The sequence below is a fragment of the Cyprinus carpio genome, chromosome A18 (genome assembly GCF_018340385.1).
Source record: "Cyprinus carpio isolate SPL01 chromosome A18, ASM1834038v1, whole genome shotgun sequence".
Taxonomy (NCBI): domain Eukaryota; kingdom Metazoa; phylum Chordata; class Actinopteri; order Cypriniformes; family Cyprinidae; genus Cyprinus; species Cyprinus carpio.
Genome location: NC_056589.1, coordinates 20,888,678 through 20,914,072, shown reverse-complemented (window position 1 = coordinate 20,914,072; position 25,395 = coordinate 20,888,678). Strand labels below are relative to the sequence as shown.

Sequence of the window (25,395 nt, the reverse complement as noted above, 5' to 3'; positions counted from 1 at the left end):
TGAACATATGAACAATTTACACTATTGCACTGGAAAAGTAAAGTGCATAGAAAATATTTAAGTGTGCAAATGGGTTATTCAGTGTTCCTGGATGAACAGACAGTAGTGCAAGTAATAGCAGGTTTGCTGTTTTTGCTTGTTGTAAATAAATAAATAAATAAATCAGTCAGATGTAGTGATGAAGTGGGGGAGGAGTCTGTGTGTATGGTGTGGGGGGTGTCAGAGGGCAGAGTTCAGCAAGGAGACAGCTGTAGGGAAAAAGCTGTTCCTGAATCTACTGGTCCTTGTCCGGAGGCTCCTGAAGCGTCTCCCGGAGGGCAGGAGGTTAAACAGTCCATGGTCAGGGTGAGAGGAGTCCTTAAGAATGCTGCGAGCTCGACGTACACAGCGTTTCCTCTGGATGTTAAGGGCTACTTCAATCAAAAATGAATTTCTGTCACCCTCATGTTGTTCCAAACCTGTATGACATTCTTTCATCAGCGGAAGTCAAAAGACGGTTACTTTTTTCCAAACACAATTAACGATGAACGAAGATGTCAAGTCTCAAAAAGGATGGTATGATCATCTCAAAAGTATAATTAAAGTGATTGATAACTTAAGACTAGAGCACTATAGCCTTATGATTGCTTTGTGAGAGAAACAGAGTTGTTTTTCACTAACAATCTTACACTCCAGTGAGCTGTTAACGGTTGCGACCAGTTCATGGAGTCATGAACCAAGAACCAAATCAGTCCAAAAACTGATTGGTTTTCTGAATTGTGTCAACTATTTACAAACAAATAAGGATAGTGTCGCTTATTGCTTGAAATAGTGCACGAGTCTCATAGACCACTTTTATATTTTGTGTTGTTTTAAGGGCTTTACATCTTCAGTCCCCATTCATTGTCATTAAATGGAAACGAGCAACCATCATATTCTTCAAAATTTCTCCTTTTGCGTGCCACAGAAGTAGAAGTCATACAGATTTGCAGCAATAAGATGGTGTGAAAATAATGACTGAGCTTCATATCTTGCATGCAAGCATTAAAATATCATTTTAAGACCAACTAATGGTGCGTGAACATTATAGGGTTAAAATGGATGGATGGAAAAAAAAGATCCAATTGTAATCCACTATCATGTGGAGAGATCAGCTGGGCGTGCTATCTGACGTCTGATCTCTGGAAAGAGAACTGAAAAGCCGGAGGAAAATGCAACAGCAGCCTCGGTGCAGCCACAGACAGAAAACAAATAAAAGATCCAATTTTAATCCTTATCTCGACTCAGATCGGATCGCTGTTTATCTGAGCTTATATCGTCTTTTTCAGAGAACAGTGACGTTTCCACAACAGTATTAAACAGGAAGCCAGGGTTACACTTCGGTTGGAGCACACGAAAACACTTCTACGAAATTAAAAACTAAAATACTATTACGGGTTTATTTCACACAATTATCGCCGCTGGATTTGAAAAATAAAGCGCGAGTTTCAGCAGTGTTGACATGTGCTGCGCGCTTCTACCAAACGAGCCGCGCGTGCTAAAAGATGTTGGTTACTATGGCAATTGTAAGTAAATATAGCCATTTCTAATTTTTCTACTGTCTTAAAACCATTACAACACAAGGACTGTTTGAAGAGACCGCTCGCACATCTAACGTTAGAGCGTGCCTCGTGTTAATAGAAAGATCTTGTCAGTTTCCACGAAATTGTTTAAAAGCGTGACAACGGTGCGCTCAAAAACCAACGACATCCAGTCATGAATAATGTCACACTTTATCAAACTGAGAGACACTCTTCAAAACAACAGCACCGGTAACGTTACTAGTGAAACTTTAGACGCTTACGTTTGATTTGCCGGGGTTTGCTCTGCTTTCTTCGGGACATGCTTAATTCCGTCGTTCCTGCTCAGCTTGCGGCAAAAGCGATCAGTCCACCGGAGTCACTAGCAGTAACAGCAGCACTGGATCACAGCTCTCTGTCCGTCCGAAGACACCCGCATGACCTGTACTTTGATATTCAGAGCCGAAACAGCTACCTGTGGCCGAGTGAGTGAGGCTTAGTTACTTTTCGACGTCTTCCCAGAAGAGCGATCTATCCTCTCTGTTAGCCACAGAAAAATCTGCCGATGTAGCCCTGACAGCGCGTATGCTACTGCAGAAAACTAAACCTTTAGCTTTTAATCACTTGTTTATGTCTACTCCGGTGAAGCACAGAGAGAGCGCAGTTCTCAACAGAGCTCGATCGACACATGAAACAGTAGCGCTGATATGTTATGACACGCCTCCGCCACGCCCCTTGCGTATGATGCCATGCCGCACGCCGCACGCCGCTCCCTGCGCCCGCGCTCCCAGCAAGCTCTCGATCCCACAAACATCACATTTCCATCCAAGCAAGGCATGCAATTTGTGCCTCGTTTGCATGCTAAACAGTTTTCTTAAGGATGAGCGTATACGGAAAATCTGGAAGGGGCTATTAAAAAATAATAAAGTTATTTACCTCTGCTCGTTTTATAATTATATTATAAGTATTATAATTTTGTATCGCATAAATTATATATAAACTATTATATATACACATAACAATAATACTTTATTATAATATATTTATAATTATTAATAATTATTATTATTATAAAATGTAAAATTCTAATCAATTAAATAATATTTAATTATTATTGAACTAATATAGACAGACAGACAGACAAATAGATAAATAGATAGATAATTAATATTATTAAATAAAATAATAATTGTATTATTATACATAATTATAATAAAAATAAATAATTTAAAAAGTTAAAAATATATATGTAAATATATTTAAATAATACAAACAACACAATTCTATATAATATCAATAACAGATCTAATTGATATTAAATATTATTATTAATCTGTCATCGTTGTACTTTTTATGTAAAAATAATTTATATGCTAAATATTTAGTGTTAAAAAAATCTTTTACTTTGGTTTGTATTATTTTTCCTTGTCTATTTTATATAATTCTGCATTCTAATTCTGCATTTTTATTGTTCTACTCTGCTTTGCTGCTGCAACATTGCGGTTCCCCTCACAGAGGAATCAGTAAATATTATTCCATTCTATTTATCTACTGTAAATGGGGTCATGATGACCAATATCTCCAAGTAAATGTTGGGTGGTGATTACTGAAATACAACATTTTTATAATTGTAGATGTCAATCATGGTATAATTACCAAAAAAGCAAGAATGCTGGTACCATTTTCTTAGCACAGATGCTGGCACTGTGACTTACTCAAAAACTCACTGCTTCCATCTAGTGACCAGCGAAAAAGCTTATCTCATGCCCCACAGAAGAGGCCACCGTGGTTGCAATGAGCTTCCTTAGTAAATACATTCCTCTCAGGCCACAACATTTGAATATGTGTCAAATACATCAACCATGTCATGTTAACAACCCGGAACTTGTGATGCAACCACAAATAATAGCAACTCTGTTTTAGTTCTGTTTTGTGTCATGATTTTTTAGAAGGTTCAGAGCAAACTATTTGGGCAGACTATTTAATACTATTTACAAGATCAATGTCTAACCTGGTTAATCTTGATGTTGGAGGAACATTGTTCATCATGTCTTTCATGATTAAACATGATGAAATCAGCATTTAAAATAAAAAGGATTATGCATTTATAATGACAATAAATGATGACATAATACAAAAAAACTAAAGTAGGATGCACGGAAAATAAACTATAGTCTATATTTTGAACACCCCATTTCAAATGCATTTATCACAAACTTGTTTACAGTGTGGAAAGCACTCTGCCTTTTTAGAAGTTTAGCCAATGTTTAAAAAAAAAGTTAGTAATAAAATTGTCTTTTGGATGCTGGTCATAGTCCAATCTATCCATACCCTAAATTATATTTATTAGGTGTGTAAAAACTTTTTACACACACACAAGCCTACATAGTGCAAAAACTATAAACAATTTAAAGAATGTAAAAAAGATATTTAGAATATCAAAATAAAAGCAATTAAAATAAAAAATAAAAAATAATTTGACCAAATGAGCAGTGCGCATAGATTTGAAGAAACATGAGTCTAAGCTTTTAATTATAAATACTATAAAATAATAAAAAATAATAAAAGTTATAAATTACTATTTTACAAGTTTATGGTTTATGTACAGTATGATAAGGTACTTTACATAATCTAGAATGTGTCATATGAAAAAATTAACTAATCTCAACTAAAGTAGAAAGGTATTTTTATTCAATGGAAATTAAGGGGAATTTCAAGGACAAACACAGCAGCCACATTTTGTTCTTTGTTATTTTGAAATCACTTTTCAGTACCTCCCCTATTTCTAGACCAATGCTTCTCGAGGTTGAGGGTTGATGACCGTTATGCCACCAGTTATTCAAACAACTGCTTATTTAAAAAAATAAAAATAAAAAACGAGGCAATCGAGTGAGTGTCAATGGATACAGCGTTTTAACTTCTCACTCAGCTTCATAAGACATGAATTATTAATCTACCTTTGAAGAATCTGAGCCTCTGTGACACTCTTTTACCATCTGCATTAGCACTCACTTTATCACTGGGTACAGCATCAACCATTTGACTGAAGAATTTACTGTGTTGGCAAATAAAATGATTCATATGAGAATGGCTGAGAATACAAAATGTATGACTTTTTTTTCGAATTTTGATTTATGTGTTTGGTTCACTTCACCAATAAATGTAACAACTCTAATCTAACAAACATGTCGGTACAGAACACAGAGATGCAGACATGTTTGTTAGATTAGAGTTCTAAAATACTCAATACAGGAATCTGTACACATGTATCAGGTGATTTTTTTTTTTTTTTTTTTTTTTATAGGATCAGGTTAAAGGCCAGTATTTTGTAACAGAGCCTGTGTGAGTGATTGATTTTGTAAGCTCTTCATTACATGAGAGGTTGTGTCCATCTTTAAGAACAGCTATGATAAAAGAAGTTTTGCTCTGCCTGTGCTTGACCCTGGCACCTGTTTGGACAGCCTCTGTACAGACAGGTAAGAATTGGATTATATTATATTGCTTTTTAAATAATATTGAACATTATACAGTGAAATAAAATTTGACTTAATTATCTATTTTATGAATTTTTGAAAGAGTATTGTTACTGGACAGGAATATATAATATAATATGATTAATCATTTGTATAAAAGAATGGGTGTTAATGTCAGATTTGTTTGTTTTTGTACAGACTCTGGGCCGGTGGTTGTTCTAAAGCATGGCAGTATCCGTGGCCAATATATGAAAGTTAAAGGCTCTGAAAAAGTGGTGGAGCAGTATTTGGGCATTCCTTTTGCCCAGCCACCTGTTGGCCCTCTCCGCCTGTCTGCACCTAGTCCTGTACAGGGATGGGAAGGCATAAGAAACTCCACCCAGCACCCATTCCTGTGAGCAAGGCTATATTCATTAAATTAACTGTTACATATGTAATACATGTACTAAATTCCTTATTCACCACTATATAACTATATATCTACTTGACATACAATATACATACATCGTAAAAAATAGACCTGTGAAATTTATGGTCAAAACTATTTTATACAAAATAAATACGGTAGCAGAATTTGAGGTTATATGAGACTGAACTGAGCTGTTATTTATTAACAAATAAAATAATAATAATACAACAAAAAAAATAAAAAAATCTGTTTTGTACCAGTATAATGTACTAATAACCACCATAACAATACAGGTGGTAAAAGAGACAAAATTAGCCTTTCCATTAGCTGAGGTACTAATATAGAAGGTGCACACAGTGTCATGCACAAATACAGGGTAACATGAAAAAAACTACACATTAAAACACACATACACAAAAAAAAACAAAAAAACCTACACAAAAAAAATAAAAAATAAAAAAATGAAGCCCAAATGTACATAACTGATAACAAAATGAGATGCCAAGCGCCAAGTGTGTCAAAAGTGTGATGCAAATGTGGGAACAGTTTACGTTTTTTCACTGTAAATTACATAACTTTTCATATTTACTTCCAAAATCTGTACATTTAACAGCATTTTAATTGTTTACTGTAATGTCCCGCTAGATCTATTACAGTTTTTCACTGTTCATGATAAAGGAACTTGCCATAGCTGTAGCAGAGTCTAAAAGAGTCTTTTACCATTAAAATGACAAACATTTCTTACAGTGTACCTTCTCTTGCTGTATTCTAGATGCGTTCAAAACTTAGATTGGCTGTCTATGATGTTAAAATCAATGATGTTGGATTTCACACCACCAGAAGTCTCAGAAGACTGTTTGTATCTGAACGTTTACACTCCTTCTCAAAGATCAGAATCAGATAAACTTCCAGTGAGTACTGAATATTGGCTTCTCTCATCTAAACTAGAGGACAGCGCTTTAACTTACAAATTATTCTATTATGCTTTATTGATAATTTCCCCAGCCCTTCTAACAAAAGCAATTTATGCAAACCAACAGGTAATGGTCTGGATTCATGGGGGAAGTCTGCTCATGAGTGGTGCTTGCGCATTTGACGGATCCCCATTAGTGGCCTATGAGAACATAGTTGTTGTTGTTATTCAGTACAGACTTGGAATATTAGGATACTTCAGGTATTCCTTTATGATGGAGAAAGTGGGCACTACTTGTGCAGGCTGTCCCTTAAGAAAGACATCAGTCTTCTTATTTCATACTGAAGCTGTTTCTGCAGTGGGTTATAATAACACATGCTTCTGGTTTTAGCACTGGAGATAGGAATGCTCAAGGAAACTGGGGTTTCCTAGACCAGATTGCTGCGTTACAGTGGGTGCAGCAAAACATTGAGAGTTTTGGAGGAGACCCCCAGTCTGTCACCATAGCTGGGGAGTCTGCAGGAGGAATCAGTGCATCTTTTCTGGTCAGCAAATGTTTTTAAAAGCAGCATTATCTTCATTATCTTTCTCTATTGTTGCATATTAATTATTAATGTGCCTGGTATAATCAATAATAATTAATCTTATGATTTTTGACGAGTCTTTACAAAACAAGATAAGTTCCAAGTAGGTTTATTATGGTCTCATTGGGCTTCCCCTGGAAATATGATAATAAGAGAATAGCTGAAAGACAAGTTGTTAAAACAACATAAGATCTTATCCATTAATAGATTTTCTGTACAGTTCAGTGCAAGGATCAAGTGCATTCTAAAGATGTATTCTTATGTTCTTCTAGACATTGTCACCAATGACCATGGGTCTGTTTCAGCGGGCCATCTTTCAGAGTGGGGTAGCAAATACACCCAGCCACTCCATCAAAGACCCTCTGATGTTTGCCAAGGTATTTAGTCCAAATGCAACAATAAATGTGTACTGCTCAGTGGTTCCTTATAGGGAATCTGTAGAATTATGTCAGATGTCAAGGATTTTAGAGCCTCGTTAAGTTTAGCTCAGTTCGCTTCATTTTGTCTTTATTTCTTTTCACGAAGGCATTATGGTTTCAGCATTTAGACATATAAACAATACATTAAAAAAGTACAAAAACATCCTTCCCAAAAGTTAAATCAATACAAAAAAGCTTCAGCTCAGCCTCATTTGAAAATGCACATTGAAAATACCTACTGTAAGATAATTATTGCAATGTTTAGAAAAAAGCTGATTATGTTTGATGTGTTTGACCAGATGGTAGCAAATGTTACTGAATGTGACTTCAGCTCTAATGAAGTGCTGACCAAATGCATAAAAGAACTGACTGAGGAACAACTCATCAATGCAACTAAAAAGGTAGGAGCAGAGAATTTGAAAGGAGATGCTTTCCAATAGTTAATGAAAAGTTAAGTTAATGAAAAGCTAAGATCTACTGGTGATATTCTCAGCAAATATTCAGCTTGAAAAGGGAATAAAATAATTTTTTAGACCAAATTACTTTCTTAGCAACACTTTCTCCCTGGAGCAACACTGGATGGGGAATTTATTAAAGCTCAGCCAGAAGATTTACTAAAGAGCAAAGCTTTTCGGAAAGTTCCAGTTCTTGTCGGAACAACAAACCATGAATTTGGATGGATCCTCCCTCAGGCAAGTATCGGACATTTTTGTATGGAATGGAAAAATGAAACAAAAGGTCTATGAACCTTTATGACTATTTTTAAATAGTAATGCACATGCTCTTTTTTTTCAGGCTTTATTTTCAAAAGACTGGGTAAAGGGGATGGACAAAAAAGTAGTGAAACAAATGTTGGACATTTTTAACAAAGATGGAGTAAAACCCAACTTCTTTTCTTCTTTCTTTCCAGATCATTTGTAGTGATTAAGAAACTAAAATGCAAATGAGTTTACTTGGTTTAATTCTTTGTTAGTGTTTGTCTCCCTCTAGTGAACAAAGTACAAAATATCATTTAGGAGACTAGGTGGAATACGTGTAATCAATCCTTCATTCTGTCTCCGTAGACGTCAGGAGTCAATGAAATCATAGCAGAAGAATACCTAAAAACTGCTAAAACTCCAGAGGACGTTCGCAACGCATTTACTGAGATGCTGGGGGATTTATTTATGGTGATTCCCTCCATTAGGGCTGCATCTTACTACAGAGGTTAGCTTTCACTGGTAATATTTCACAATCAGTGATGTTTTACTGTTGGTTTGCTTTATTTTCCCCATCCTTCTACGTTCTAACTTCACAGATGCTGGACTCCCTGTGTATATGTATGAGTTCCAGCACCGGCCAAGTATATACAAAGATCTCAGACCCAGCTTTGTGAAAGCTGACCATGGTGATGAGCTTGTATTTGTGTTTGGGGCCTGCTTTTGGGATGGCCATATCAAAGTGGGTATGCAGATCTAAGAACTTATTCATCCAGGCAAATTATAAATATACTGCACATTTGTACTGGACAATTTGCTATGCCAGGGGTTTGAAGCGGCAAATGATTGAAACAAAAGTGAAAATGCTAATGACGAAGTGGTTATGGATATCAACTCTTAATCATCTACAGAAATGTTCACTGAGGAAGAAAACCAGCTATGCAGAACTATCATGGGATACTGGGCTAACTTTATTCGTACTGGGTAAGTGGTACATCAGTTGCAGGACAAAGCATTAGTTAATGATTATCTTTTATTCCGTAAATAATTATTTCAATTCTACAGCTCACCAAATGGTCCCAATCTGGTGAACTGGCCTGTGTACGACAAGTCTAATAAATACATGAACCTGGGATTGCAGCAAACTGAGGGACAGGGTCTGAAGATGGACAAGCTGCGCTTTTTCACTGAAGAATGACCTGAAAAGCTTTCAGCAATCCGCAAAGCCTAATTAGTTATTTCACCAATAAGCACAATGCTTCTACTATAAACAAAAGCATATTTATACATCTGTGCGTAAATAATTCTTTGTCTCAGTGAAACTGTTCCCAGAGAAACCTTTTGCGGCTTGATTTGCAACAAGATTTCTGCACACTTTTCTATATTACATAAATCCAAATAAATAAATATTTTATCTTGACTATATAATAAAATAAAATAACGTTAAATATAAAATAAATAATACATATTTGTTTGTAAATAAATAATAAATCTTGCCAATCAAATTATTTTGTATTTCAGTATTTCTAATATACTTATACTAGGCTATATTATTTACAATTTATTAATTCTTTATTGTTAATGTAAATATTTATAAATATAAATACATACAAGACATAAAGAAAATTAATACACACACACATATTGAAATAAACAAATATATATATTGAAATATGAAAACATTTAGTATATAATATAGGCAGCTATATATATATATATATATATATATATATATATATATATATATATATATATATATATATATAGATATATATATATATATATAAACCAATGAAATTTGTTTATTCATTATGGCTATATTTATTTCTGGAAATTGTGTTACCGTTTATCAAAATTTTCATATTTCCATTTGTGTTACTTAATAATTTGATGCAATAATACTAATAAAGAACGTGAAGGTGTGTTTACTACTGACAACATCAAACGTGAACAGTAAAAAATACGCAGTGTGCAGTCACGTGTCATCTAGGCTACGTCACTGGATTCCCCCGTCCGCTTCTGATAATGTTGCGCATGCGCACACTCAGCCTAGTTCAGCGCAGCCTGTGCATCTTACGCGCTGGGAAGACGAAGCTCCAGCTGGAACATCCAGGGTAAGTATCATCTTACGAGACTTTATTAGGAGACTTGACGTTAACAGTTCGAACACCGGTGTTGTTATGTCCATCATGAAATTGTCATGTACGTAGCGCGAATGAACATGGCGTGCTAATAAAAAAAAGTATCACTATTGATATTCATTACGCTGCAGGCAGATGCCTGTATAAATATATGCGCGAGCTGTTATATAAATGCAATTAGCGACGGAATGAACGAGACGCGCGTACTTCCAGCATTTTCCTCATGAAAGTGTGCCATATGATTGCACAGTGTTGTTTACAATAAGAAGGTGGAGGGGGAGGTTTCATTTTGCAAGAGTAAACTGATCCATAGAGTGCTGGCGTGAAGAAAGTATGAATGATCAGAGCTTTGAGAACATGGCTCCTATGTCTCGAAACCTATAGTGTGTTCCTATAATGCCTAATTTCCAAATAATGCTCACATCCACTGTTGGCAAAAATGAAAAAAAATTGTGTGTGTGTGTGTGACTGCGCTTATTTTATTTCATCAGTGTTAAAAGCAGCCAGAGATGCTGATGCATTTTGGGTTATGCAATTTGTGCTAATGAAAATATGCATTTGTAATGGTGGCTAAAAATAGGGCCAGTATAACTGTAGGAAAGGTTTCTGATGGACCCAGTGATTCGTCTTTTGATAAGCTGGTATTTTGACAGGCCCTGTTTCAAGACAAGTAAAATAAAAGGTCTAAAGCACTGGAGCAGAAGTGAGATGGTTTTCAATAGAGAAATCCATGGCATTACCTGCAGCTACATTGAGTCTAGTTCCTTCTCAGTTTCTTTCTATTTCCGCTTACTGTCTGGGACTGCATTAGCCCTCTGACTTACACAGTATTTCAATGTCTTGTGAAAAATTGCTTTGTGTGTTGTGAAAAAAAAGACTCAGGCTGGATCAGTGGTTGATTTACTGTATATTTAGAGGTCAAGCCATTGTGAAATAATATACAGTGTTTGGTATTATTTACATACCATTATTTATTATTTTTAAACAGTATTTTTAGTTGGCTTTAGTTGCTATGTTGTCATTTTTAAACATTACTAATTAGGTTTTTTTTTTTTTTTTTCTGTTTTCGTTTAAGATTAGTGTATTAGTTTTTATTTATTACTAGTTAGTCATTTTAGTTCTTCAACTTAAACCTTTTATTTAATTTTATACCAAGGCAAAATGTATCATTTTCTTTAAAGTTTTTATCTAATATTTATATTTTATTTTATCTCAGCTTTATTTTAATTCAATGTTTTTAATAGTGGTTTTAGTTTTAGTTCACCACAATAACCCTGTAATTTAACCTGTCATCTGTAGCCTAAATCATGAAATGCTTAAATATTATATGCTATGATAATTATTGTTAATTAGTTGCAAGCATTTGTTAGGGGTTTCCTTATTTTTTACAGTAACAACCCATCAATTTATTATGACAAGACATTGTGCTTTGCATTTTGGTCACTGAGTCATATTAAACAGCATTAGTCAGATAAACCTGGCATCCAGGCTTGACTGCAGGCCTCATGAACATGGCTACATATTTTTAAACTCCAGTGGCTTGAGATAAGAGTGCTCTTGTTTCCAGCCAAGCCGAGGATAATTTTTCATGTCCTATTCAAGTGCAGGCCATTGATGAAAAGCACAGTGTTAGAAGCAATTCTCAGTCTGTGTGTTCTGTGCAGTGTCTCAGGAAAGAGTAATTATATGTGACTTTTATTGAATCTGATGCTCTCTGGTTAGAAGCATTGATCCTTTTAGGATTTGTTTATGTGTCTGGTTGTGCGGGATCACTCAGCGGCTAGCGGCTAGCTGATCAAGCCCTGTACAGGATGGCATTCTTAAGTTCACAGTGTCTGATACCATGAGGTTTCCCTTGAGGAAATAGAAGGAAATGTTGCATAATGATATAAATGAAACAGCCTCAAATTAACCTCTCTGTGGCCTTCTTTTCACATCAGAGACACACTTTCTCACACCATTAATACATAGAAACCTTTCGGATTTCCCGATTAAGATTTCTGCAAGCTTTTGCATGATTGTTGAATCCAGACGAAATCTGATCTGTTTGTAATGTATCACTATCATGCATGGTTAGTAATTATTTTGTTTCCTACCACAGATTCTCAATTTTACTTTTACTACAGCATGTAATCTGAATCAGTCTATATTTGCATTTTGCTCGTAATGCATAAACTAGTGATCACTGAACTAGTTCAGTGGTTCTCAAAGGGTTGGTTACAGGTCAGTTCTGATAATAATAATTTTATTTATCTAATTGTGCATAGATATGATGGCAAAATAAATTAATAAAGGGAGGAGAAAATGCTTTGGTTGTCGAAGGTTGTGTGCCTAATCAAACTTGACTGTATTTTGGCACAAATTCATCTGTTGCTTGCTACCTAAATTAGGCAAATGACAGGGCAAATGGGTTGCCTGACTTGAATTTTTTTTTTTTAATTATTTAATTATTAATATCTAATAATATTTTTAGACATATAATTATAATTGATTGTTTTTTTTAGATTATTAATATTAATTTAATTTTAGTGTTTGCTTTTATGAACATTTTTGTGTGGTTTTGTGTGATAAAAGTTGGGTCACCACTTGACATCCAATGTAACATCTGGGCCTTGACGCAAAACTAATTCAAAAGCCACTGTTCTAGCTTACCAGTTTTCTAGTTTTTTGACCGACTTGACCTTGCACACAAGCCAACCCAATATCTCCAACCTCGAGACATTCATCACACATGTAATTATCTTTCTCTCTGCACTGCTGACTCTGATATCACTGCACTGCTTTTGTGACCCTAACCCATTCAGCCCCTCAAATCTGTGGACCAGCTCATCTGTGTCCCGTCACTCTGACACTGGGCCCCGAGCCTCAGTATGAAGGGGCATTTTGAAGGATGGATGGAGTAAAAAGGGGACAGTGCTCCAGTGCAGGGAGGCAGGAATATTGCAGCATGTGCATTTACCCTCTTGAATGCTGAAATTTATGAAACGCAAGAGAACATGCTCTCCCAGAGAAGCAGCCATGTGTAGGAGTCTGGTATTTGTGTTAACGCTCACCCCAACATGCAGCTGTTTTTTTCTGCCTTGTGCTTCTCAAAGATAAGTGTGAAAATAGGCGGTGGCAAATTGACACTTTCTCAGACTCTGGTCACAGTGTGTGGTGTTGTGTGTGTGTGTGTGTGTGTGTGTGTGTGTGTGTGTGTATGCACTTGTGGGTGCGTTAGCCAGCCAAGTCACGCTCCTCCAGCTCTGCATTATGTAACCGTCCCTCTCAGTCCTAATGTATTTCTCAGGATTTTGTCAAAAGCCTAAAGGGATGTAGGTTTGGGTGTTGTTTTTGAGTCTTGTAAAAATTATTCAAGTATAGCATGAATGATTGTTCTTCTTCATGCAGAATTCATATATTGTTTTCATTCGGTTTGACTTACAGAAGCTGCTGCTCTGGTAGCCTTGTAAGGTCCACTGCATCTTTAGGTTGGTTATCACTTATGGATAATTTTAACTGATAGCCAAAAAACAACTTTCATGATCCAACTAGTTCATAAACTGTGCAATGGATTTCATAATGTAACATCGTATTGACAGGCTCTGAGGGACTCTGTGTTGCTTAATGCTGTGGTCAGTCTGTATAAACACAGCTGCAGGGAAGTTTACCACAAAAGAGGACATTAAAGTACTCTCCCATAATGTTACACTTCATGAAAATATTTTGAATGCTTGATGTTATATATTTATTACAGTTATTAACATTTATTATAATTAATAAAATATCTGTATGTGACATAATATAATTATATATAATAAACAAAATAATGTTACAAATATATTATACACTACCATTCAAGAGTTTGGGGTCAGTAAGTTTTTTTTTTTTTTTTTTAAGGATTAGTACCTACTTTTATTTTCCTTTTTTTTTTTTTTTTTTTGTGCAGGGTGCATTTAGGTTATAAAAGATTTCTATTTCAGTGCTGAAATAGAAATGAGTACTGTTCTTTTGAACTTTCTAGTCATCAAAGAATCACAATTTCCACAGAAAATCTTAACGAGAACTGTTTTCAACCGTGATAACAATAAGAAATGTGTCTTGAGCAACCAAATCAGCATATTAGAATGAATTCTGAATATTAATGGCCGCTTATATTCAGCTTTGCATCCCAGATATAAATTATAAATATTAAAATATTTTCATAATTTTAAATTTTAATATTACAGTATTACTGTTTTTATTGTATCTTTGATTTAATAAAGTAAGAAGTTTAACCACAAACTATAATAAATATAGGTTTAGTAATGTAATATTCATTTATCAAATTAAAGCTGCTTTTTTTTCCTTGGGTCCAGCTGCTGTGACAAAACGGTGGAGCTACAAACAGCGGTTGCCTCTGTGAGTTTTTTGAGCTGACATCATCAAATTTCACCTAGTGACTGAATTACCCCCATAACAAAGAATGGAGGGGGCCGTGGTGAACAACCTCATAGACTTTGACTCACCCCCAGAAGGGACAGCTCCCTCTGTTCTTGGACCTCCCAGTCAGACAGGCTTTTTCTCATCCGAGCCTCTCTTCCCTGAGCCTGCGAGCCACGCCACCATAGAGCCTCTTCTACCAGAACCAATGGCCCCCACACACACTTCCCACAGAGAAGAAGATAGTGATGCCACCGAATCGGCCGACAGCGACAACGAGGACACAGGATCCCCATCGCACCCATCGAGCACACGACGGTCCTCATCCTGCTCCAGTCACAGCACTGAGGACGCAGAAGAGACGGAGATAAGAGCGTTCATGAAAACCTACGTGGCAAAGCTCTTCCATGGAAGGTGATTTGCTCCACAAACTACGGCCATGAACACAGAAGAAGATCTATAGCAAAATTCTCATTCTTATCCATATCTAATAATGAGAGTTACAGTCTCCCCATCAGTTCCTTAGACAGAGCTATTGTATTGCTTCAGAAGGCTTAGAGCAGGGGTCTCCAACCCTGCTCCTGGAGAGCTACTGTCCTGCAGATTTCAGCTCCAACCCCAATCAAACACACCTGAAGCAGCTAATCAAGTGTTTCAGGGCTACTTGATAATTACAGACAGATTGTGTTGGAGCAGGGTTGAACTGATAGTCTGTACTTGACAACCCTTTGTGACTGTGTACTTTTTTGTAATTGAAAAAACACTACAACCCTCGCCTTTAATGGGGTTTTTTGTATTTGTTGGAGCTTGACAACCCTTTGTGACTGTGTACTTTTGTGGTATTGAAAATATACTTTTGTTCTCCATGGCAGTAAGAAAGTCATACGGGTTTAGAACAAGTAAACAATGACAGAATCTTCATTTTTTTAGGTGAACTGTTCTCTTGAATGAGTTAGAAATTTCAAACAGAATTATAGTCAGATGTCAACTTATGTGTATGTTTGCATTTGTTCCTGTTGTTTGAAGTACTCTCTCCCTGTCCCTTTCTCTTCCTGCTGCTACTCCTGGTTCTTTTAATTCTCTTTTCCTCTCTCAGGGAGGACTTTGATCAGGAGGAGAAAGCTCACTTTGGAGAGTTGTGCACTGGAGAGAACGGCAAAGGGAGGGAGTGGTTTGCCAAATATGTCAGTGCGCAGGTATGAAAGCAGCAACACTGAGCAATTTTAAAAACCCCATCACTGCATCTTTCTATTCCAATTTCAAAACATTTTATTTTTTTTTAGTTATTATGGTGATGGTCATAAATCTGCATCGTTTATTCCTTTTGATCTTTCATTCAAAAAATTCACAAAATTCTAACCTATCAAAATCTCATTATGAAATACATGTTTTTCTCTAGCTCACGTTGGCCACAACTTTTGGCACCCAATTATTGCAACGTCCTTTTCCCAAGATAACAGCTCTGAGTTTTCTGCTGTAATGCCGGAAGAGTTTGAAGAACACATGACAAGAGATCAGAGACCATTCCTTCATCCAGAATCTCTCCAGATCCTTCAGATTACCAGCTCCATGTTGGTGCTTCTTGTGAGGATTTTTCTTAAAACCCTCCTAAAAAACATGTTTGTTTGTTTTTTTTAGTCTTTCTGACCCCAAGACTCAATTAATCTCTGTGATTCTCCAACTTTGATCCCTGGAGTCTTTGGCCACTCAAACTCTCCTCCTCACCGTGCATTAGGACGATATAGACATACAGTCCTCTTCCAGGCAGATTTGTAACATCTTTAGTTGATTGGAGCTTCTTAATTATCGCCTTGATGGTGGAAAATGGGGCTTTTTCAATGCTTTAACTCTTTTTCTTACACTTTATGAGAAATATGATTAAGGGAATTTGGCCTTTGTGTTCCTCATATTTATACTCCTGTGGAACAGGATGTCCTGGCTGAAGATTAAGGGAATTTGGCCTTTGTGTTCCTCATATTTATAATCCTGTGGAACAGGATGTCATGGCTGGACAATTTCATGCTCCTAGTCACCCTGGTTTGCTAAAAAAAAATGGGAATATATCTTCAGAAATATTTTCTTCATAGAATTTCTAGGGGTGCCAATAATTGTGGCCAACATGCATTGGAGAAAAACATTCATTTCATAATGTGAGTTTCCCCCCACTTTCAATTGTTTTACTTCAATGAAAGATTAGAATTTTGTCAATTTATTAAATGAAAGATCAAAAAGATAAACAATGCAGATTTATTTTCACAGGAGCTTTTGGTCATATTTACCAAGGGTGCCAATATTAGTGGAGGGCACTGTATAAGCTAATTCAAAATATGAATGAATAATGTAATAGCATGTAACACTAAAACCACCACTGTGTGCAAACGATGCATATTTCATTTCTTCACCTCTATTTAAGTTGGAGAGAGTTCACAACACCGTATGTGTGAAAAGCAGCAGTAAGAGCCTGTTTTTTTTTTCGGTCACATACTAAACATAGCAAAATATGTTAAAATTGCCCTGCAAAAACGTATTAAGCAGCACAATGTTTTGCAACATAGAATTTTGTTAAGCAATACCAAATAATGAAGTGAACTATACACCCATTGTTTGAAAAATGTGTTGAAAAAATTCAATAACAAAAAAAAATTTAATCTTAAAAAACAAAAATGTTGGCCAATATTAAAAAAAAATGTAATCTTTAATAACAATAATAATTGAATAACACTGTTAAATGTAATCTTATAATGTTGAGATGCTTTTAAAATCATTGTTTTTTGTGTGTTCTAGTTTTAATTTATTTAGTCTAGATTGTTCTATTATTTTAATAATTGCCATTTATTGGTTATCTACCACATTGTGAAAATAAATTTCGGCCATAGGTATCCTAAAATACACCTTGCTATAAACATCAAGCACAGTCTTGACTCAATGTACCAATCGCTTTCGAAAAGATAAAGAAAACTCATGCAATAAAATGTGCATCAACAAACACAGTTGTGGTGATAACAATGCTTTGTGTTTGCAGCGCTGCCACTCCAAATGTGTAAGTGAACAAACGTTCTACAGGCTGCAGTCCTTCGCTGTTGTTTTATTTGAGTAAGTACATCAGCGATAAATATCTCAGATGTGTGTTTGACATTACATGGAAGCCAAACCAAACTGGTTAAGAGCAAATTTACCAATTGTCTGTAGAACTCTTGGCAAGTCAGTGTGAGACTCACATGTGACCCATATTTTGATTGATTGACAGATGTCACCAGGTGGATGATTATGGCCCAGCCAAACACCTCATGACCATGTGCTTCACATATTACTACATGGGTAAGAGAGTTCACCATTAAATATTAAGCAAGCATACTGTGATGTTGTAAAGCATGTAAGAATCTGATAAAGAAATGTCCAGACCTCCTCTCACTTCCTGTTACAGCCTATGACTCAGATATTACTGGCACTGCCGCTTATTGTTTTGGAAAAATTTTACAATGCCATTTTAATGTGTTTTCAAGGGAGGTTGGTTTATATGACCTGGTATAAAAACTAATGATGTGGGACTAGGTGCATATACAATACCATTCAAAATCAAATACGATTTTATAAAAATTAATAATAATTATTCAGCAAGGATGCATTTAGCTATTTGTTCAAAAGTGACAGTAAAGGGATACAGTATTACATAAGATTTACATTTTAAATAGATTGTTCTAAATAGAATTTTAAAAAAATATACTAAAATAGAAAATACTTTCAATTTTTCAGTTTTTACTTTATTTTTGTTCAAGTAATTGCAGCCTAAATATCTTTTTATATATTTACATATTTTATATATTTTAAAATCTTACTGACTCCAAGTTTTGAATAGTAGTGTGATTCACTAAATAAATTCTTCAAAAAATGCAATTAATTATTTATTTTTCCTAATTATTATGTATCATGTGGTGCAAAACTGCTAATTTGGTTCCCTTGTCATGTTAAGAATTGTTTTGGAATCAAATCAAATTGTGAAGTGCCTAAAGAGAATCCCATTCCTAATATACACAGTGTGTGACTGCATAGAATGCCTTCTGATTAAATTCATTTACTTTTCTAATTAATGTGTGTGTGTGTGTGTGTGTGTGTGTGTGTGTGTGTGTGTGTGTGTGTGTGTGTGTGTGTGTGTGTGTGTGTGTGTGTGTGTGTGTGTGTGTGTGTGTGGTGTGTGTGTGTGTGTGTGACAGGTAAGTCCCAGCTGTCTCCCGCAGAACTGCTGGAGAGGCCCAGCGGGGGGATCGACTCGTATCTGCGCAGTGGAAAGGTGTGGCTCTCTGGAAAGAAGGATATCGCAGAGCGACTGCTAAAGAACACCTCCGCTAAGACTGATGTTAAGGGATTCTTTGGGGGTCTGGAGAGTAAACTGAGAGGGCCTTTGGGCCGAAAGAATGAGTGGGTGATTTTCTGTCATAGCTATTACTCACTCTTTTAATTAGTGATGCTTCTGCTGTTCACAAACCCATCCTGTTCTCATTCTGTCCTCCTCAGAGACACCGACACACCTGCTGAACAGAAAACCAAAACGCCAGGTAGTTTACGATGTACCACCACTGTGTTTTAATCTCTAGTTCTCTCCTCTCACAATCTTTTGTTATGTCTTTACCAGTTTTTAGATGTCTCACTTAGGATTTCCTCTATGTATACTGATTATGTGACTTAGTGGTTAAGAATCTGGGTTGGTTACCCAAACCATTCATTAGCTTCCACCACTATGCTGTTGAGCAAGACCCTTAACACACAGAGAGTGTCTCTGTAGACATGTGTACTGCAGGTGTTTGAATTATTAACTGTGCTTATCTCTGCATACCCTGTAGTTTCTCCCCCTCTCTCCCCGGATAGAAAAGAAGAGGAGAAAATTTACCTGTACACACACCTGAAACAGCAGCCCATTTGGTAGGTTGTCAGTTATAATTATTCAAATTAACAGCTGAAGGTATTTCTGAAAATGTATCCTTTTTACATAATCAGCATTTTTATTAAATATTCATGTTATTTACTTTTTTTTATGGACCGCATTTGTGGCATCCTGTCAGTGTCTTAAGTTGTTTAAAACAGCTGTTACATTGGTTTAAACATATTCAGTCAACGAATACATTATAATCATATTTCATGCAAGAATAAGAAATGAAACTGGATTTTGTATTGTTCCAGTCCGTTTCATTATTATTATTTTTATTAATATGATTTGCTTATTTAAATTTCTTTTTATTATCATTTGATTCCTGTGATGGCAAAGCTTTTGGATTTTAAATTTAGAAGCCAAATATCCAATCTTCAAATATTGTCACATATATCTGTATCAAGATTTGTTGGCAACAATATCATTTACTAAGAATACTGATTTTTGCTGCAAACATGAAGCCTACAAAGAAGGAGGCTTTTGGGTTATCGACAAGGTCCTGCTGAGTGTTGAACACTTTGAGGTTTTGGAACGCAGCGTTTTTCGATGCTGTCCACTGTGAGAGAAAAAGGCACACTTTGAGGTTTTGGAACGCAGCGTTTTTCGATGCTGTTCACTGTGAGAGAAATAAAAGATCCCCCACCACGAGGTGAGAGAGAGTGCAGGGTTTTTCACAGTGTACCCTGTAATTCTTATTGCTTTTTATAGAGTGCTTCTTTTCTCTTTCTCCTGATATATCGTGCTATTAACAAAAACAGACTTTGCAACGGCACCTAATGCACATGTAAGATTGCGTGTTTGTTAGACTGCGTGTTTGTTTGTGTGTCTGTTAAAGCCAGAGGGAGAGATCGAGAGTTTACTTTGTGTTTGATAGATTGTTAGTGATGTTGAAATAAACTACCGAGGTGCGTGACTGTGCGCCCGATGCATATGACAGTCTTACACTGTATTTGTAGTGGAAATACCTGAAGTCTTTCTCTGTGCTCATGTGGTTTACTCTTCCACACTGCTCATCTGCTCATCATCCTCTCTTGCCTTTCTTTCTCTTTGTGGCTCTCTCTCTCTCTCTCTGCATGTGACTTTAACCCTTTATCTCCCTGTGCCTTGCTGCCTCACGCAGGCGGACGGCTGAGGAAGAGAAAGATGAAAGGTCTGTCCTTCATTCCGTCTGCTGCTCTGGACATTGCAAGATAGAGACAGGAAAGCCAAAGAAAGAGGAGGATTAAAAAGGAGAGGAGAGACAGTTTGATCAGTTAGAATGAAATGAGAGTAACAGAGTGAAAGATGAGCAGAGGATAAGTTGAGGGGAAAGTGGAGGGAGTTTAGGAAAAGGATGACACACTGACAGAATTGGGCCAACATTTAATATATTTCCACTCTGCACGGGGTTCTCATAGTTGTAGAAAACAAAGAAATATCAGGGGATTTTTTTGATATTCCAGACCTGTGACGATAAACCGTCATTTTCAGCAGTCTTAATTAAATATATATATATCAACAATTATTTTTTTTTTTTGTTTTTTAATCTATAAAAAAAATCTAGCGTCCAAACTTTGAACTAAAATATTTCAGTAATATATATATATATAGTTATATATCATTTATATATAAAGATATTCAGCTGACTGAAATATTTCTCGGGTCAAAAAAAGTGAGAGACCTCTATATATTTCAGTGCAGGATCCAGTCAGGAAGCTGTGTAACATTCTGATAACATTTTCATCAGTACTCAACGGAAACCAGGTCCTCCAAAAAAGCACTGACTCATATTTGCCTAAGGCGTATTGCATTGTCTTTTTTTATCATGATGTCTACACTGCACAATTTAAGCGGATAAAATATTTATTAATACTAAAATACTAATAGCTGTGCCATAAAAGTGAGTTGTACTGTATATCTATTCTGACAGCAATACAAACAACCATACACTCATGTAGGTAGTATAGTAAATTAAATAGGCTTATTAAGTTTTAAACGGAAAGAGAACACGCTTTTGTTGTTGATTTCAAAAGCCTTGCATCCAATCAAACACAGTATTTTGGCATGGTATTTCAAATTCATCTGGCCAGCATGGACAGGTTGCATGACATGTCCTCGTTATTGAAAACCATAATATTAATACATTGCAATGTTTAACAAGGACACTTTTGATTACTTTTGTACCGTGAACAATTTTGGGACTGTTTTGGAGTTACTGTAAAAATCTGTGTTCTGGAACCAGCTGGGAACCACTGATCTACTTTACGAAAAATGAGAAGTAGTGAGATCACAGTATTCACTCTTTGCCTTTGCATTATTTGCTGTATCATTGCATGTACTCAGAGTCTATTGTATCCAAGTGCCTATTCATTGCTACGTCAACTGCTAACCAAGAACAGCTTTATTAGAGGTGTTTACAAAGCCAAGTATATGTATTACTAGTGGACATACTTGGCGTTAGGGGTTCTGTCAAATCCCCAGCCGTAAGTATTAACCTTTGACCAGTAATTCATCCCACACTGTTTGTGCTACATACATAAATGATTCATCAAGTCATGAAATCTCTAGTTAAAGAGAGATGTCACTTTTATTACTTTTACGTAGTGTTCAGACAGTTTTCATCTAGTAGGTGATAAAACGGGCTAAAAAAATAAAATAAAAAAAATCAATAAAAAATCATTGGAACAGAAGACAGTTATATATTAGTGTAATAAAAAACAATTAGTATATTATTAGGAAAGGAACATTTTGCACATGGAAAAATGCATTGATTTGTTGCCTGAGAATTTTTTCCTGTTTCGAGAGCTGCATTATGCTGTGGTTCCGTGTTGCTCGTATGCTTTTTGTTATTTAAATTTCGTCTTGTTTTTGTTGTTCGAACTCATTGTGAATCATGGCTACAGCTGACTGCTCACTAAACCTTATTCTAAAATGTTTGTTGGATTTTGCATGAGCACCAATGAATGGCTAATACACATTTGTTCTTTTGTATGATTGTTTTTACACCTTTTAACTCTCTAACCTCCCAGTATTTGTCGTGATGTGTTAAAAGTTTCTGAGCGAGCTTTAACATTTAGAAAGATTCTGTGTTGATGGTCTCTCATGCATGATGAGAGAAGTAGCAGTGAGAGAAATATCATTGACCGCCTTGTTTTTGTACATTCAGAGAAAAGTGGTGCCATATGACCCAGGAAGAGAAAGATGATAGCTCCAGATTCAATGAGAACATCACCTTCGGTCAGCTGGGGTGAGTCGCATGGCATTGGTCTGGAATGTCATGAAAAAAATACTGAAAAAAACAAACAAACAATATTCACTGCATGTTTTCGGACATTGTTTTATATGCTCATATACTCATAATATTTGCTTTTGTTTATCCAGAACATTCACCCATAACATGGTGGCTTTTGGATTGAACAAGAAACTCTGCAATGACTTCCTGAAGAAACAGGCAGTCATTTCTGGAATCTGGATGAAGGTAATGTCACTTTACAGCTTTCTGTTCCAAATTTGAAAAAAAATGAAAAATAAAAAGGAATTACATTTATAGGTTTGTGTCATTAATTACAGTACCATTCCAAAAAAAAAGTATTGTGTTTAATAATTTAGCAGCCATTATTACATTATTCTAATATGATAATTTGGTGTTCAAGAAACATTTTATTATTAGCAATCTTTAAAAAAGTTGTGCTACTTAATATTTTTATGGAATGTGATACTTTTTTTCAGGATTTTTGATGAATAAATAAGTTCAAATGAACAGAATTACTTGATACAGAAATCACTTATAAATGTCTTTACTGTTACTTTTGATCAGTTTAATACACTGCTAAATAAAAGTATTATTTTTTGTCAAAAAAAATATTTGAACAATAATGAATGTATAAATATGGTTCACACATTTTATTATGCTTTTTCAGAGCAATACAAGCTGCTGTGTGACCACATTGAGCAGATGGCTGCAGAGTGAATATCCAAAATCATCTAAACTCTGCCATCCACATCAGCACATCCATTCAAGCTCTAATGATCAGTATTCCACAAATGCCAACAGTTTTGTCTCTGGTATCACCCCAAAGTCCTACCACTATCCTTACCAACCAGTGCAGAAATAATGCAACTAAAATAGTTGGCATAGATCAGCCACATCCCATGATCCTTCAGTGTCCAGCTGTAGTATAAAAATGGTTTAATTTGGTTCAAACTGCAACAATGTGGAAAAAAAAAAAAGAAAAAAAAATTCTGCATATACCCTGGAATAGCAATATGGCTCAGAGCCTTCAGGCATCATAAGACACAATATCTGTCATACAATATATACTCTGTATTATATATTATGACGAGAACACGATGCAAATCACCATTTTTAATATTCCACATATCTTTCCTGCTACTTTTATGTACAGAACTATAGTACTAAAAGTGTCATTTGAGCAAATACAATGACAAATGATGAACAAAAAATATTCTAATAATATCAGTATTTCACTAGATCAATATCAACAATATCAATGTATCAACATTATTAGTCAATATTTCCAATAAGTCCATCTGCTCTCCAGAAGTCTCTACTGGTCTGTTCCTGTTATGTTCCCATCTATTGCACTTTTCTGGTTTTGTGTTCTTCCTGTATGGATAAATTGAGTATTAATATTGTTTGTGACTTCCTCATAATATGTGGAGACTGGAACTATGTCTGTTCCCCGGTTTAAAGTGCCTTTAGATTCGTATATATTAAGTGGTGATCTTCCCATTTTAGTGCGAACAAACCTGTGTCAGCATGCTGTTATCCTCCATGATCTCTGGGGTAGCGCTCATAAGTTTGTGCACCCTGCCATGAGATGTGTTTAGTGTTGAATGGATAATGCTCCTGGTTCGTATTAGAGTAAGTTAAAGAAAAGTATCATGTACTGTTTTGATGTCATACAGTGTTGTGTCTTTAGTGCATGATATGCATACAAATTGTTTACCATCTACTTACTCTACTTATTGTTTACCATCTACTTATACTGTTGTTGCAATTACATTTCAAGCCAGTAGAGGGCAAACATAACCCTCCGCTTCGATTGAAGATCTGCGGAAGTGAATGTCAGCCACTGAGTGGGGTCTTCAAGAGCTTGTATTGAATCATATGTCCTCCATCTGAGGAAAAACTGAATTTAATATATTTGGATTGTAAATACAGATTGTTTTGTTCACACAATAATGAGGAATTGGATGCTAGATATGGGCTAGTCAGATTGTTGGGCATTTATTTATTTATGTGTTGTACATGAACGCATGGTTGTAACAGGAATGTGCTGGATCCAGTATGGTCTTTGCATTTCAGATGATGATGTTAATATTGTGCTGTCTATGTAAATTTATGTTCATAGTAAGCTCAGTGGTCTGCATTGTATTTTTCCCAAGTGCCCTGAATTTCCTTTTGGAACGTACCTGGAAACCAACAAGAGAGGTGTTGACCTGTCTCTAATGTGTGAAGTGTTTATAATAAAATAAAACATAATTCTCTTTTCCTGATGCATTTTATCTTTTAAGTCCTCATTGTACTGTAGATTCAGCTATGGAGTATGAAAGCATCCTTAACAAGCAAAACCTATAAGGTCTCTTATGGTCACCAAGGTTGTGTTTATTGATTAAGAATACAGTAAAAGCAGTGATATTGTGAACATATTATTGCAGTTTAAAATAACCATTTTCTATTGTAATTTACTTTAAAATGTAGGCTCATTGATTCCTGTGATGGCAAAGATTAATTTTCAGTGGCGATTACTCCAGTCTTTAGTGTCAGATCCTTTAGAAATCATTCTAATATGGTGATTTGGTGCTCAAGAAACATTTCTTATTGAAAATAATTGAGAAAACAATAAGAGATGATTATAAGATGGTGCTCTCTGCCTGATAATGTGTTGCTGA

At 35.6% G+C, this 25,395-nt stretch overlaps 3 protein-coding genes across 8 annotated transcripts in view; 2 read left to right on the top strand and 1 right to left on the bottom strand.

Annotated features, from left to right (window-relative positions):
* The window catches only part of LOC109110023 (zinc finger protein ZFPM1-like), a 70,267-nt gene extending 67,984 nt beyond the window's left edge, over positions 1-2,283 (bottom strand). For 2 of the 4 annotated variants that reach the window (XM_042775357.1, XM_042775358.1), the window contains exon 1: positions 1,823-2,280. In XM_042775357.1, coding sequence (XP_042631291.1) covers positions 1,823-1,862 — 40 coding nt within the window. In that variant the 5' untranslated portion in view covers positions 1,863-2,280. Of the gene's footprint in view, positions 1-1,822 lie in introns of all 4 variants that reach the window. The other 2 variants (XM_042775361.1, XM_042775359.1) reach the window with 2 other exon arrangements.
* A 2,569-nt stretch (positions 2,284-4,852) lies between these two features.
* On the top strand, positions 4,853-9,323 carry LOC109063686 (carboxylesterase 5A-like). Its single transcript, XM_042775356.1, has 13 exons — positions 4,853-5,014; positions 5,210-5,405; positions 6,193-6,331; positions 6,461-6,594; positions 6,725-6,878; positions 7,190-7,294; positions 7,636-7,737; positions 7,888-8,028; positions 8,132-8,212; positions 8,401-8,542; positions 8,634-8,780; positions 8,946-9,018; positions 9,100-9,323. Exons 1-13 carry the CDS (start codon positions 4,945-4,947, stop codon positions 9,230-9,232), a joined length of 1,617 nt encoding a protein of 538 aa, XP_042631290.1. The 5' UTR covers positions 4,853-4,944; the 3' UTR covers positions 9,233-9,323.
* A 695-nt stretch (positions 9,324-10,018) lies between these two features.
* On the top strand, positions 10,019-23,008 carry LOC122148596 (uncharacterized protein KIAA0513-like). Of its 3 annotated transcripts, none has more exons than XM_042775353.1 (12): positions 10,019-10,148; positions 14,513-14,990; positions 15,673-15,772; positions 17,599-17,669; positions 17,824-17,894; positions 18,788-18,992; positions 19,089-19,129; positions 19,415-19,493; positions 20,072-20,149; positions 20,621-20,650; positions 22,646-22,726; positions 22,861-23,008. In XM_042775353.1, exons 2-12 carry the CDS (start codon positions 14,620-14,622, stop codon positions 22,991-22,993), a joined length of 1,260 nt encoding a protein of 419 aa, XP_042631287.1. In that variant the 5' UTR covers positions 10,019-10,148; positions 14,513-14,619; the 3' UTR covers positions 22,994-23,008. The 3 variants fall into 3 exon arrangements, with proteins under 3 accessions (XP_042631287.1, XP_042631289.1, XP_042631288.1); XM_042775354.1 differs by having other exon boundaries at positions 10,037-10,148; positions 14,507-14,990; XM_042775355.1 differs by lacking the exon at positions 20,621-20,650.
* The last annotated feature ends 2,387 nt before the right edge of the window (positions 23,009-25,395 follow it).